The sequence below is a fragment of the Bos grunniens genome, chromosome 13, assembly GCF_055505025.1.
Source record: "Bos grunniens cultivar Pamir isolate PY7600 chromosome 13, Bosgru_T2T1.0, whole genome shotgun sequence".
NCBI lineage: Eukaryota > Metazoa > Chordata > Mammalia > Artiodactyla > Bovidae > Bos > Bos grunniens.
The window spans coordinates 30,732,632-30,745,846 of record NC_141177.1 but is presented as its reverse complement, the minus strand read 5'-3'; the positions used below and the strand labels follow the sequence as shown (position 1 = coordinate 30,745,846).

Genomic DNA, 13,215 nt, shown 5'->3' with positions numbered 1-13,215 from the left:
CCTAGACAAGTCACTCCCTCCCAAGGCAGTCAATCTATTTTTGGACATCATCCTAGTGCAGTTTCCTAAACTGACTTGAAGTGTCTCTCTAGTTTTGCACCTGGAGCCACAGGGAACCAGCCCACTCCTTTTGGATATTGGAATGTGGAGAACACGGCTTCCCCAATGCCATCCCTCCTCCAGAAAGATATGGCCCCAGCCCCACTGTCTCCTTTTCCACCACCTTAGGCAAAGCAGCAGTCTTGTAGAGTCAGTGCTGTGTGATCACACTCTTTTTAACATTTATTTTGAGGGTAGTTGTGAGTGTCACAATGGATGGCTAACCATCATCCCCCCCACCTCCACAATGACCCAGGGGAGGAGCAGGAAAGTGCCAACTGCAGGCTGGGGATCAGCACACAGTCCAGACCGTCTTCTCCCCCAGTATCCATTTGGAGAGTTGCTGGGTCAGGTGCCACTCCGTGCCCACAACACTGAGGGTATGAGGGCTGAGCAGGGGCATGGGGCTCACACACTAGGCAGCATTGGGGAAAGCTCAGGGAACGTGCAAAAGTGATCAAGTGATGGGCCAGGGTGGAACCAGCCCAGCCTGGGAGCGAGGCAGGGGTGTGTGCTGGAGGCTGGAGTTCCGGACCCAGGCCGCCTTGGGGGACGGAGTGAGTTTCCCAGGCTGGATAGTGAGTATGGCAGGGGCTCACTCCACAGGCAAGTCCTGCCTGCTGCGTGTTCCCAAGTTTGTATGGGGCCACCTGGGCCCTTCACTCAGCCACATCAACGGACAGCATGGCCTTGATCGCGGGGAACTTGTTGCAGGAGAAGTTGGCAAGGAGCTGCTTGGTGCCACTCCGGGTGGGCAGGATCTCAAAACGCACGCGGGACCGCTCTTTGGGATGCAGGGCTGGCACGCTGATGGGGAAGGGCAGGAGTCAGTGTGAGGCCTCAAGTCCTGCTCTGGTCAAGGTCACTGCTCCTTCAACTCCCTCTAGCTGCCACCCTGGGTCATTGAGCCCCTTTAGCCCTGGGACCCCTCAGCAGGGAAAGTAGGAGTCCCATGAGCTCCCACATATAAGGACCAGCTCCAAGCACTGAAGACCTGGACTTCTCTTAAGTTCAAGTTTGGTGAACCCCTAAACCAAATGCAAGTGTGCATCCCTATGGGCAGATTCCCAAGTTCAGAGCCTAGCAGAGTTCTATCTACCCTGCCTGGGGCTTTGGGGAGGTCCCTCTGACCCCCTCCCCGCCATCCCCTACCAGCCCTTCAGTGTGGGACTCACTCGATCTTGAGACTGCCCAGCAGCAGGCCGCTGCCCTCCACCATCAGCACGCAGTCCTTCACGGGCTCATCCAGTGGGTTGGAAAAGAGCATCTGCACGTTCACAGGCTTCTGCACCTGGGCCTCATCCAGCACCTGCGGGGAGAGGGCTTGACAGAGTCAGGGCTAGACTGCTCATCTCATCTGCCCTTGAAAGCCGATGGGGCGGTGCCTGAGACTTGGTCATGGGAAAGATATCGCTGGGGACAAAGGAAGGGAACACCATTTGGTTTAGTCCTCCTAAGCGCCAGTGCCATCCATGCAGGGGGTTCCTAAGAAATTGCTGTCATCCCCAGGCTACAGACAGGACACCCAAGCCCAGAGGGAGAGGCGGCAGGTCGCAGCAGCTGAGAGCACTTAACTTCCCAGCTGGGTTTGTGGGCCCTTTCTCAGTTCATCTTGGGAAGGGCAGCCCCCACTTCCCAGACATGTGGTCTGCACAGGGTCCTTTATCAGGGGCTGGTCAGAGAAGCAACCTGGACTATCTGTTTGCTCCTGAAGATGAAAGCTTGCACTCCTGCTGAGAAGCAGCCAAGCCTGGGCAGATGCGTCACCTCCCTGGGCCTTGACTCCCTCCCTGATAAAGAGGGCTCATCCCTCCCCTCCTCCTTCCTTGGACTAGAAGGGAACAAATGAGATCATGGATGCAGAAGAAAGCGCTTTGGAAACAGAAACCGAAACTAGGTGACCGGTGGATTTTTCTTTTGAGGATCCCTAGAGGTAGCTACTTTGTGTTCATTTGGTTTTCCTTTTTGTTGTCACCAATTCTCCCTGCAACCCTTTTATAGTAATAAACCTGCAGTTCAGATTGACTCAATAACTGAGAGATTTCTGGTTCCAGAGCCGTTTTCTCTTCTTACTAAACTTTGCAATGCCTGCCAATAATTTGTGCATAACTGAAACGTTTTAGAGACCATGGTCTATATCACAATTTCTCCCATGGAACTCATTTAAGTGTATGACATGATTTGAAAGGTGAAGCATAATTTTATGCCATTGGGACCCAAGAATATATATAAATGTTGCCATATTTTTCACACTGATATTCAATTTGAGATTTTCCTATATTTGTTTTCCTTTCTTTATGGCTGCTTACCACTCTATCCTGTTGACCTAAATCTATACATACACCCAAAGAAAAGGATAAGAGCCACTTCAGAAACCTGTGTCTGACATTGTCAGTAGGTCACAGGCCAATGTGAAGGACCTCAGTCTTTGAAAGATTGTATAATCTGGTTCAAAAGTCCTCAATGCCTACTCCCAATCATAAATAAGACAATAGGGTGTTGCCCAAATTATTATCTTCTCATACAGATCACCCATGTGCCCTGCTCTGAGTCAGCTATGCATTAATTCATTCAATCACAATTAGATCATCTTGATTCTCTCAAGTCTAAAGTAAAGGAGAAGTTGTGTTAAAGGGCAAATGCATACAAAGATGTCCTAAAGAAGAAAGAGCAGATATTTATTTAAAGGATTAAATAATTTCCAGGCTGTGTGTATTCTGATTTCCTTTTAAAAGATGTTAGATTCTCTTGAAAGATAAAGCTGATTTGATATGGACATCTAAATGATGTACAGCAAAATTTTGAAAAAGAGAGAAAGCTATAAGCAAGTTTGAGGATACTGGATAAGGGAATATAATGGTGGAGAAACTAACTTTATCAAACACTGATAACTTTCACTCAGAATGTTTCATTTCTTGAAAACACCCTAGGAAACAGGGGCGGCTTCTACAATCATGGATGAAAACTTGCTGGGTGGGAAAGAAGGCAAGCCCGGAGCCCAGAAGCTCTGTTTGGTCCTGCTCGTGGAGGGGCCTCTTTCTGTTTCACAACCACTGTGATGGGCCTAGAACAGGGGTGGCTCCCTCTCCCTAACCTTGGAGATGATGGATCACTCTGGCCCCCATTCTGAAGCACAGCCCAGACTAACCAGGACAGTTAACCAGAGAGCTCTATTTCAGGCTAGTGTCAAGGAGCAGGCCCTGGGTCCCCCTGCCTTCTGTCTGAAATCAGGAATCCCTGAAGCTGGGGTGTAGCTTAGGGAGAGTGGGACGAGGGCAGTCACAAGTTACTCTAGAAATCTGGGGCTAGGGATGCTAGTGACATTGTGATGGAACAACAATAACAAAAAAGGCAATTGCTGTCTAGACTGCTGGGGCAGATGGTGCTGCAGATTTGTGAGGAGTTTGACCCATGAAGCTCTCTATGGGGTCCCAAGGGAAGACCCATCTTCCTCATCCACTCATCTGCCTCTCCTTGCCTGCCAGCCCCTCATCCCTAGATTTGTGCTATCTGGCTCTGGCTGCCTCCACCCTGGGCTGAGGTTGGTGTGGGTAGGGACAGGCTTGGAGTCAGCCCCATACTTCCAGCACCAGTGCTGAGGAAGGGACAGAGTGGCTCCAAGTGCCTCCCACAGACCTTTGAGAGCCCACATGCCTGCATTCCTGAGAGGCAGCCTGGGAGCAGAGCCTGCTGCAAAAAAAATGAGGCATCCTCATTATCAACTCTTGGGAAGATGCTGCTGCTGGGTATGGACTGGCCAGATGTCCTGGAAAGGGCCCTGAGGTCTAGCCTTTGCTCTGGCAGTATTTGGCAATTCTTTTCTCTCTGGGTCTCAGTTCACTCATGTGTGAAATGGAAGGGCATGAAAGCTTGAGACCAGGTTTCTAAGAGTCTTCACTTCTGTAACTCTGGGGTCTAGAGTCAGGAGATGCATGTGAGTTATGCCCATTTCTGATTTGCCCTACAAATGTGTCTGGGGGCTGGGCTGTGGGTTCCCTGAAGGCAGGACCCAGCCCTTGAGGTCTTCTGTGATTCCTGAGCCTAGCACAGCCCAGGACACAGCAGATGTTCAAAGCGAGTGAGCTGAAGAGCCTTCCAGCTGCTCCTCAGCTGGCATTCCCAGTGGGTCTAGAGCTGCAGCCAAAGAAGCCACAGGGCAACGTGCCCATGGATCCTTCCAGAGAGGGAGCAAGGACATGCTTTGCTGCGCCACTGGCAGGATCGTAGTTCCCTGACTGGGGATTGAACCTGCACCCTCGGCAGGGACAGCATGGAGTCCTAACCACTGGACCACTGGGATTTCCCAAGGACACTGCTCTGAGCAGAACTCTTGGCTGATCCTTTTGGTAGAGGCTGGAGCCGAGCTGGGCACTGTGCTTGTCCTGTCGGCAGACAGGGCTTTCCCTGTGGTCAGGGAGGGCTGGACTAGCATGGAGCAGCGCCCCTTCAGCATCCCTTTACCTCAAGGGTCAATGTGGGGTTGTCCAGGATGATGTCCCTCTCCACCACCACCTCAGGCTCATCGGTGACCTGGCACACGGCTGTGGTCCGGATCATGTTGTCCGCCTTCAGGTACTTCTCGTACTGAGCATATGCGATCTTTACAGGGTGCTCTATTTCTGGAAGAAGAAACCAGGGAGCAGCGTGAGAGGTGGGGTTGGCTTCTGAAACCTTAAAAGCTGATGCCAAGCCGCGTCAGTGTGGGCTGGCTGGGAGTACCTGGAGCCCAGGCTTGCCTGAATCTTCCCTACCAGGCCCTGGGGGAACACCCGCCTGCTCCACACCAGCTGCAGAGCGGGGGCCCTGGGACCAGGATGCCAGCTGGCTGGGCGGATTCCAGGAGGAGGAGCTCACGGGGGCTCAGACTTCCTCCCTGCCCTGGTAAATATCAGAGGGCGAATTCCCATCTAAGGGGCAGGGAAGAATACGAGTATTAACTCATTGCCCAATAAAGAAAACAGTAACGATGATAGCACGGTAATAACTAGCAAGGGAAGCCAGGGGCTGTCTACGCAAGAGCTTGGTCCTCTCAGGTGACCGTATAGCCTGGGATCCTATTGCAACAGCATTGGAACCACCACCCTACTTCTGGTGTCTCCTGCTTCTAAGTCACCCGCATGCACCAGTCAGGTGGGCTTTAGAAGCACTTTCCCCTCAGATCATGTCACTCTTCTGTGTCACCTGAAAAATCTCCTGTGGTCCCTCGCTGCCCCAGGAATAAAGTTCAGACCCCTCAGTATGGCCCTGTGTCACTCTCTTCCTCAAAAGAATGTTCCTTCCCACAGTTCTCTTTGTCCTTTTAACAACACAGGTGCCTTACCACCTCCATGCTCTGAGTCACAAGGTCCCCTCAGATGGGGAGGCCTTCCCCAGCATTTCTCCGTTTCTCAAGCTTCAAGGCCCTTCTCTGACTCACTGGGCAAGCAAGGGTGGGGGGCTCGCCTGCCTCTGGGTGGTCTCCCCCTCCCTCATGCAGTCATGCTAGGTGGCTGGGGGGTGCCCGGCACCTACAGGTCACACACTCCTTGAGGTGAGGCTGTAAGGAGGGAGCTGTCTCTGTTTTTAGCACTGGCGGGATTTACCCAGCCTGCCCCAAATATGGAGACGACAGGCCCTGGCATCAGCTGGTCCAGCTCCCTTGAACAGTGAACCCTGAGGCTCAGGAAAGGAGGGAGACTTAACAGAGTCATCCAGAGAGTAGGTGATGACGTCAGGACTCCAAGACCATTTTGCCTGTTTCCTCCTGCCTTCCCATTTAACTCTGTTGCTTCTTGCAGAACTACAGTTTTTTTTAAAAGCATTTCCCTCACATAAATTATTTTTGTCCTACAAAAATAGCTCTTCCCTTGAGCTTTGAAGGTAAATAACAGCCAGCCGGGTGCTTTTGTTATAGGGAAGATTTCTGCTCAGTTCTGCCAGAAGACAGGTTGCTAGGGGATGCTGCCTCTGACAGGTGTGATAGCTTTCAGTTTTTCTGCAGACAAAATTTTTTCAAGATGGGCTATATAAGTAATCAGTTTTTATTAGATCCTTATGTGAAGCAAATAGCCACCCCACCCTTATTAATCTGCTTTGTACGTCTAGACTTTCCATAACAGCTTGAAGGATTTTGCCATCTTGGGCACACCTGCCTGCTAATCCTTCCACAGCCCCAGCCTCTCTCTGCTCCACCTTGTTCCCCTCCCATCTGTGCTACCCAGGAGAACCAACTCACTCTTCCTCCCGGAAGCTCAGGCCTCCAAGAAAACCCATCACTGTCACTGGAAATCAAGGAACTTCACCCACCCACTGGCAGCTGTGGGGGAACACTGGTGGGAATTCAAGCCCTCGTGGTATACTGCAACCCCTCTAGGGTCAAACCGGGAAAGTGATTCATTGTGGGATGGGGGTAAGGTAGGGTGGGAGCTGGAAAGGGGAAGGGGTCGCAGCAGTAAAACCGAGAAAATGGGTGGTGGCACTGGATTTCACATCAGGAATTCCAGGACCAGGATCTGGCATTGCCACCTAGTAGCTATGACACTTAATCTTTTAAGTGAATCACAATCTCTCCAAGCCTCAGTTTCTGGCTCTGTAAAAGGAATGCTGAAATCTGTTCTTGTAAAAGGTCAAATGTGATAGTACATAAGAGTATATAAGGAGCACTCTGCACACTGGGCAAAATGTATGTAAGGGGTATTGTGGTTTGTCTTTAACTGCCAAAGTCCTCTTCCTTTCTCCTCCAGGGCATGAAAGTACTTTGGTTGGCACCACCCCCACTTGTACTGCTCACCCTGTGCTGTTTCCTTCCTTAATCAGTTGATTTGGTTCCAATAGGAACTCTCCAACCCCAAGAGAATACCAGCTACCATGAGTGTGTGGCATCCCAGCAGCCTACAGGTTGAATTACCTTCTTCGGGATTCAGGGATTTAGTGACAGAGTCCTTCCACACCTCATGTACAAGTGTGCCGTTGTAGACGATGGTCCAGGCTGTCATATTCACTGTCACTGTCTTTGTATCACTTGTTAGGTTTTTGAGCATTAGGATCAGGTTGACTTCTTTGCCCACTGTCAGTACACCAGCGACCTTGAACCTCCCAGAGATGCTAGGCTCCCGTTCCTCTCTTGCCAGGCTGCTTGCAGATGTTGCACTAAATGACATTGTGGGTTTAAGTTTCCTCAAAGCCTTTTCAAATACTTGTCTTTCCTGGCTGGAACCTGTGTGGTGGGAAAAGAGAGAAGTATCTCAGAGATGCGGTGGCAACGTGAACAAAGAACAGTGCCCTGCCTGGAAAGGTGGCCTGGAACTAACACTGGTTCTGCTGCTTGCGCAACGATTCTAATCCAAGCAAGTGTCTGACCTCCTCCAGGTCTCCATTTCACCCTCCTTAACATATGTCTGACCTCCAAGCAAGTGTCTGACCTCCCTCAGATCTCCATTTCATTCTCCTTAACATGAGGCTCACAGCCCAGCTCTTCCAATCAGCTCAAATTTCCATCGAGCTGTAGGGAAAGCTGCATAAAATACATAGCTTGATATTTTGCTTAGGTTAATTAGGTTAGATCCCTTCCTTCCTTCACTCTCTCCATCTCTCCCTCCCTCCTTCCCTCCATTCCTTCCTCCTTCCCTCCTTTCTTTTAATAAAAGCTCCTTTGTGAGACTTAAAGAACAAAGCGTGTGTTAGTTGCTCAGTCATGTCTGACTCTTTGCAACCATGGACTGTAGCCCACCAGGCCCCTCTGTCTATGGAATTCTCCAGGCAAGAATACTGGAGTGGGTATCCGTTCCTTTCTCCAGAGGATCTTCCTGACCCAGAGATTGAACCCAGGTCTCCTGCATTGCAGGCAGATTCTTTAACATCTGAGCCACCAGGGAAGCCCAAAGAACAAACCGATAATTTAAAAAATAACAAGTCTGAGTTTAAAAAGATTAGAATGAGTTCATAAGTGAGAAAACTATGATTTAGAATTGCCTCACTGAAAAAAATTCCAAACCACTTTATCATGTTATTCTGTTTTATTTCTAATGATGCTTTGAGAATTAGAGAGTGGAACTTCTGTCTAGGTCAGTTGACAAGAACTTCCCACAGTTGGTATGGTTCCAGGTTATGACTAGTTTAAATTGTTGAGAGAGTTCAGGTTTCAAAAACACAAAGGTTGAACCACAGGATGGGTTCAGCCTTTGTTGTGGGTGCTGCTGAATGTGATACTATAAACAGTCCCCAGAAAGTGGCCAAGATTGTGGCCAAGAAACCATGGCTCTTGGGGCACTAAGAGCTGATAACCAACTCCAAGCCTCTGAGCCAGGGTAGACCACACAGTGCACATGAGTCTCCTTGCCTTGACTGGAAGATAGATCCACTAACGAGGCGAAGATATTGACTTTCCAGTAACATGGACAGAGATACTGAAAGAAGAATGACCATGTTTACCCTTCTGCCCCTAACGTCCCCTACAAACCTGTGAAATTTTAAGATGACTTATTAGAAGCACTTTATCATTTAGTGAAATCTTTCCTATAAGTTACATGTAACAACTGGCAGAGACCCCGAAGACATCTAAGCACATCATGTTAGAGTTAAGGTCCTAAAGAGGAGGAGTGTTTGGTCCAAGTTGTTGGTAATCTGAGAATTAGGGGTGGAAAGAGGGCCAGTCCCCAGAAGTTTAGACCTGAAGTCTAGTAGTTCCTCCCACACACCCCTGAAAAGAAGGCAGGCAGCCAAATTACCCAAGTTGATCGCTCCTGGTGGGCTGGGTTCCTTTTGGTGCCTTCCCATTCTCTAGCCGAGCTGTAAATCCACACCCAGGTCTGACGGCTGAGCAGGGAGCTGAGCCTCTGTGCCCAGAACCTCGAAGCAGTTGCGTTTGCACAATGAGGCTCAGAGCCTAGATACCTATATAGGTCACCTGCCGGGCTTACTCAAGACTAAGCTTCCTGCTTCTGTTTTTTCCTTTGGTGTTGCTGTTGCGCAAATACTTAGCAACCCATTTTATGGGCTTTTCCTCCCTGCGGCCATCAGACACAAGCATCATTAGGTAAAGGAGACTGAGCAACAACAGGTGGAGTGATCAGTCCTGCTGTCACACAAGGGCTGGGGCATTGCCAGGGGTCTGGCAGGGATCCCTCCACCTGGCTGTGGCCCCTCCTCATTGCTCAGGAGGTTTGGCTGGGACAGCCAGAGCCCTCAAGAAGTGGAATTAAGGTGTAACACTCAGATAAGGGGCCCCACAGAATCACACAACTGTATAGACAGTGCGTTTTAAAAGTCACTTTGGGAGGTCATTCCGATGAGGCTGCAGATGTTCAAGTTGATAAAAATCATCACTATTTATTAAGTCCTCACTATGGGCCAGGCACTGCCCTTGATACTTTCTATACACTAGCTCATTTAAATCCCATTGAAGAGAGGCCTTGCTCTTCTCATTTTACAGGTGAGGAAGTGAGGGATCAGAGATGCTAAGAATCGTGCTTGAGGTTGCACAGCTATAAGGGGTAGGGCAGAGTTCACCTCCTGCCCGGGGTTATCAGTTCCTTGGCCCCTACTCTGGTTTCTACATCAGAACACTTTTGAGAATGCTTGTCACACTCAAGCCTGACCCCCAGCCTGTGAGCTCTGGAGGGGCAGGCACCCATCTGCAGGGTGCTTCCTGGCCTCCTGGAGTTGAGCATGAATGGGCACTCGGGGAGGTCTCAGTACATGTTTACTGACTGAGAGAAAGGCCATCTGACCCCAGTGGGAGGAATGGGCCGCAGAGGTACACTGGGGTCTAACGGAAAGCACCAATCTCATTACTCTGATGCCTCCAAAGGACCCACACCCAGCAGCTCATCCACCTGGACTTGGAGCCTACCCCCTGCTCAGCTCTCCTCTTTTGTATACGGCAGCCAGCAGCAGCAGCCATCCAGGGCACCGAACTGTGGGGTTTACTTTAGGGTGCACATGGGTACCTTCTCGAAAGCACTTTTCTTGACACCTCAGAACCAGCAGTGAGGACCCGCTAAAGCAACTATTCCAAAGCGTTTAGAGTGACACGTCGATCCCATTAAGGAGCGACTGGCCTGCTAGAGCAAGCATTAATTCACTGCGGCCTATTTCTAAAATGAACATCACCTTCAAATGTAGAATTTTGTCACTATTGAGATTCCTCAGAGATATTAATTTGCTAACACTGAAAGCAACTTCTGAAACAGAGAAACACACGTAATTTGTGTTAAACGTGGCCTCCTACCAGCTTCTAGGTGACTTTAGGGGGATCAGCACTCAAGTGGATGCTGACGATTTCAGGGACTCGGGCATTGTCCTCATGGTGTAGGAGGTGTCTGCACCTCATCTGGCTTTCAGGGAGCCCACTGAAGCAGACAAAGCAGTCCCCATGTCTCTGGGGACTGTCCATTTCTTTTTTCAGAGGATGTTTCCTGCTTTTGCTTCTTAGAGGCAAGGGGAGTGGACTGACAGAGACCCTAGGGGGTCTTCTGTGGGGGCCATGTTTCTCCCTGTGATGTTCAGTCATGGTGCTGTCATCCTAATGGTGCAATTGGCAAAGGGACACAGCTGGAGACGAGCTAGACTGACAGCTGCCTGAGTCCTTCAGCACATTTCCGCTGGCACTGTGTCTGCCCCTGATGGTTTTGTCCCCACAGGAAACAGTCTGGGGAACTGGGCATTAGATGCCAGGGAGCAATCCTAATATTCAGGCACAGCTGGCTGAGAAAGCGGGAGGAGCATGAGCAAGTTTTCCTTCTCCCGCCTCAAAGCTGTCTTCCCACCGTCAGGCCCTGGGTGGCACAGCCCATCCAAGCCCCTCCTACCTTCTGGATACTTGTACTTTTCGGTGACATCCATGCGAGAGTTGCTGCCCACCGCCTTGGTACTGATGTACTTGCCGACGCTGTGAGTGTCTGAGGAATTCTTCTTCAAGGCACCGTTCGACTCGTAGATCCATGTGATGCGGTCGGCATTGACCTCCGCAAAGATGAAGGGCATGTCGAAGTCCCAGTCCACATTACCCTCTCGGATAGCGATCACCGAAGCAGGGCCGCACTGGAACACCCCTGGGGGCCAGGGTGCAGAGGTTGGATGTGTGCCAAAGCAAGGCCCCTCTGCAACAGCCCGCCTCATAGCCTGCTTCTCTGGGGGCCCTCCCCACCGCCCAGCTCCCCTGCCTCTACCGCAAACTCCTTCAACCCTGACTGTCTGCTCTCCTCTTGGGGCACTCAGCAGGACCCTCTGGGGCTACCGTTATCTTGTGCAATAGCACTCTGGTCAGACTCCAGCTCCACAGAAGACGGCCCACTCCCACATTCTGTAGGTGCATAATTGGTGCTAACTCCCTGCCCTCAGTCTGTTTCCTAAAGAGGAAAGTCTGACTGTCTTGTGCTCAGGGCTGCCTCTTTTCTACTCTGCAAATCATTCTTCCCAAATCACCCCCCCGATTTTGGAAGATTTCTCTGCAAACCCAGCCTACAGAGATGTCCTGCTTCTTTGGGCTCCCAAGCCCTGACCATCACCTCCCTTCTTGAGCACTCAGCATAGCTAGCTCAGACAGCTAGGTAGGTAGGTGTGTGGATACACAGAGAGATGGACAGATAGGTAGATAGATTCATAGATGGATGGGTGGATGGAAGGACATAGATGTAGATACAGGTATAGATACACAGATACAGTTTTCTTCATGAAGTGCCCAGATGAAAAAGTAAGTTACAGCAGAATAGAAGAATATTATTCCATTTGTGTTTATAAAAGAAACACACATTTATAAACCTGAAACAGTGACAGTGACTTTCAGTTTTTTTTTTTTTTACCATGATCTCTAGAAATAAGATTTTACATCATGGCACATATATGGTCCTGAAACAAAAATTCCACAGGAAAATTCTTATTCTTAATGTCCAATACACTCTGATAGTTTCTTTTTCTCTCCTTTCCTCACTTCTTTCCATGCTATTCTATTTCATTTCTTAAAACAATGGTCACAACCCATTAACTTGATTTCATAACCACTAATGAGTTGCAGTGAGAAGTTTAAATAGTGGCCTAGAAAATATCTGGAAGTTACCCTCCTCACACCCAAATTCCCTGAATCTCATTGCTTCTGGTATAGATGTTGCAGCAAGGGAGGGGGGTAAGACTTCATTTTCATTGTAAATCATTTTGGAATGATTTGAATTTTTTTTAACCATTCTTAACCATGCATATATGACTTTTATAATTTTTTTAACTTTGAAAGAAACAACTGAAAATGAAGGTAATGGACAAGAATGCTCTGGAGATCAGGGGAGGGACGAGGAAAGGTTCCTGGAGAGCCCAACGCCTGAGATCTGATGGGAGAGTGGCCATCAGGGGCGGGGAAGGGCCAGCCTGCGAGAAGGAGAGCTCAGCCTGGCGGGGGACACCCAGAAGGTGAGAGGGGTGCTGGGGGCCATGAGCACAGAGGCCTGGAGCTGAGCCAGGGAATCTGGGCTAAGTCCCAAGGCAAAGGGAAACGGAAGGTTTCTGTGCTGGGAGGGATGGGCTACTAGAGGCTGTGTGGGAGAATCACTGTTGGCAGGGGACCTGTTACTCTTCCCTATTACCGGGCATGGGCCAGGGCCTTTGCAGCAGTTGTGTGGGAGCAGGGATGTCAGTCATTTAAACAGCAGCCTGAACCAAGCCAATTAAGAGGAAAATCTACTTTGAAAATACTTTTGTTTTAATCCCTCTCTGTGCCCCCAAAGGCAGAGAAGATTTAGGTGATCTTGCTGTGCCGCTTCCCACCATTGTAAAGATTGAGAGGTCATGACTTAGAGCCAAACCCAGAGAAGGGGGGCACCAGTAGGCTGACAGAGGATTGGTTACCTTGGCTTCTCTCCTGAGGGGTGGCGTCCAGAACCTGCCATCCATTGTACGAAGGGCCCAGGTCAGACCGCACAAACCAGGCTTCATTCCAGACGTGGAAATTCCTGCAGACAGAACCACAGGCTGCAGAGCGTGGCCAAGGCCGCTCAGCAGAGGAACGGTGAAGCGCCACACCTCTGACCTGACGGTGCAGCGCCCTCGCACTCAAGTGAGTTTACTCTGGGCCAGCTATTGTGCTAGACCTCCGAGAGCACCGTCTCCTTAAATTCTCACAGCACGGTTAAGGGGGTACTCTTTTTATGC

General features: G+C 50.0%; 1 protein-coding gene across 1 annotated transcript in view; it reads right to left on the bottom strand.

Moving 5' to 3' along the window:
* Window positions 1-257: 257 nt before the first annotated feature.
* TGM3 (transglutaminase 3) overlaps window positions 258-13,215 on the bottom strand; it is a 43,925-nt gene continuing 30,967 nt past the window's right edge. Inside the window, exons 8-13 of the mRNA XM_086333103.1 lie at window positions 12,913-13,016; window positions 10,887-11,129; window positions 6,986-7,294; window positions 4,561-4,718; window positions 1,275-1,408; window positions 258-906 (exon numbers count right to left, since the gene is read on the bottom strand). Coding sequence (XP_086189229.1) covers window positions 759-906; window positions 1,275-1,408; window positions 4,561-4,718; window positions 6,986-7,294; window positions 10,887-11,129; window positions 12,913-13,016 — 1,096 coding nt within the window. The 3' untranslated portion in view covers window positions 258-758. The remainder of the gene's footprint in view (window positions 907-1,274; window positions 1,409-4,560; window positions 4,719-6,985; window positions 7,295-10,886; window positions 11,130-12,912; window positions 13,017-13,215) is intronic.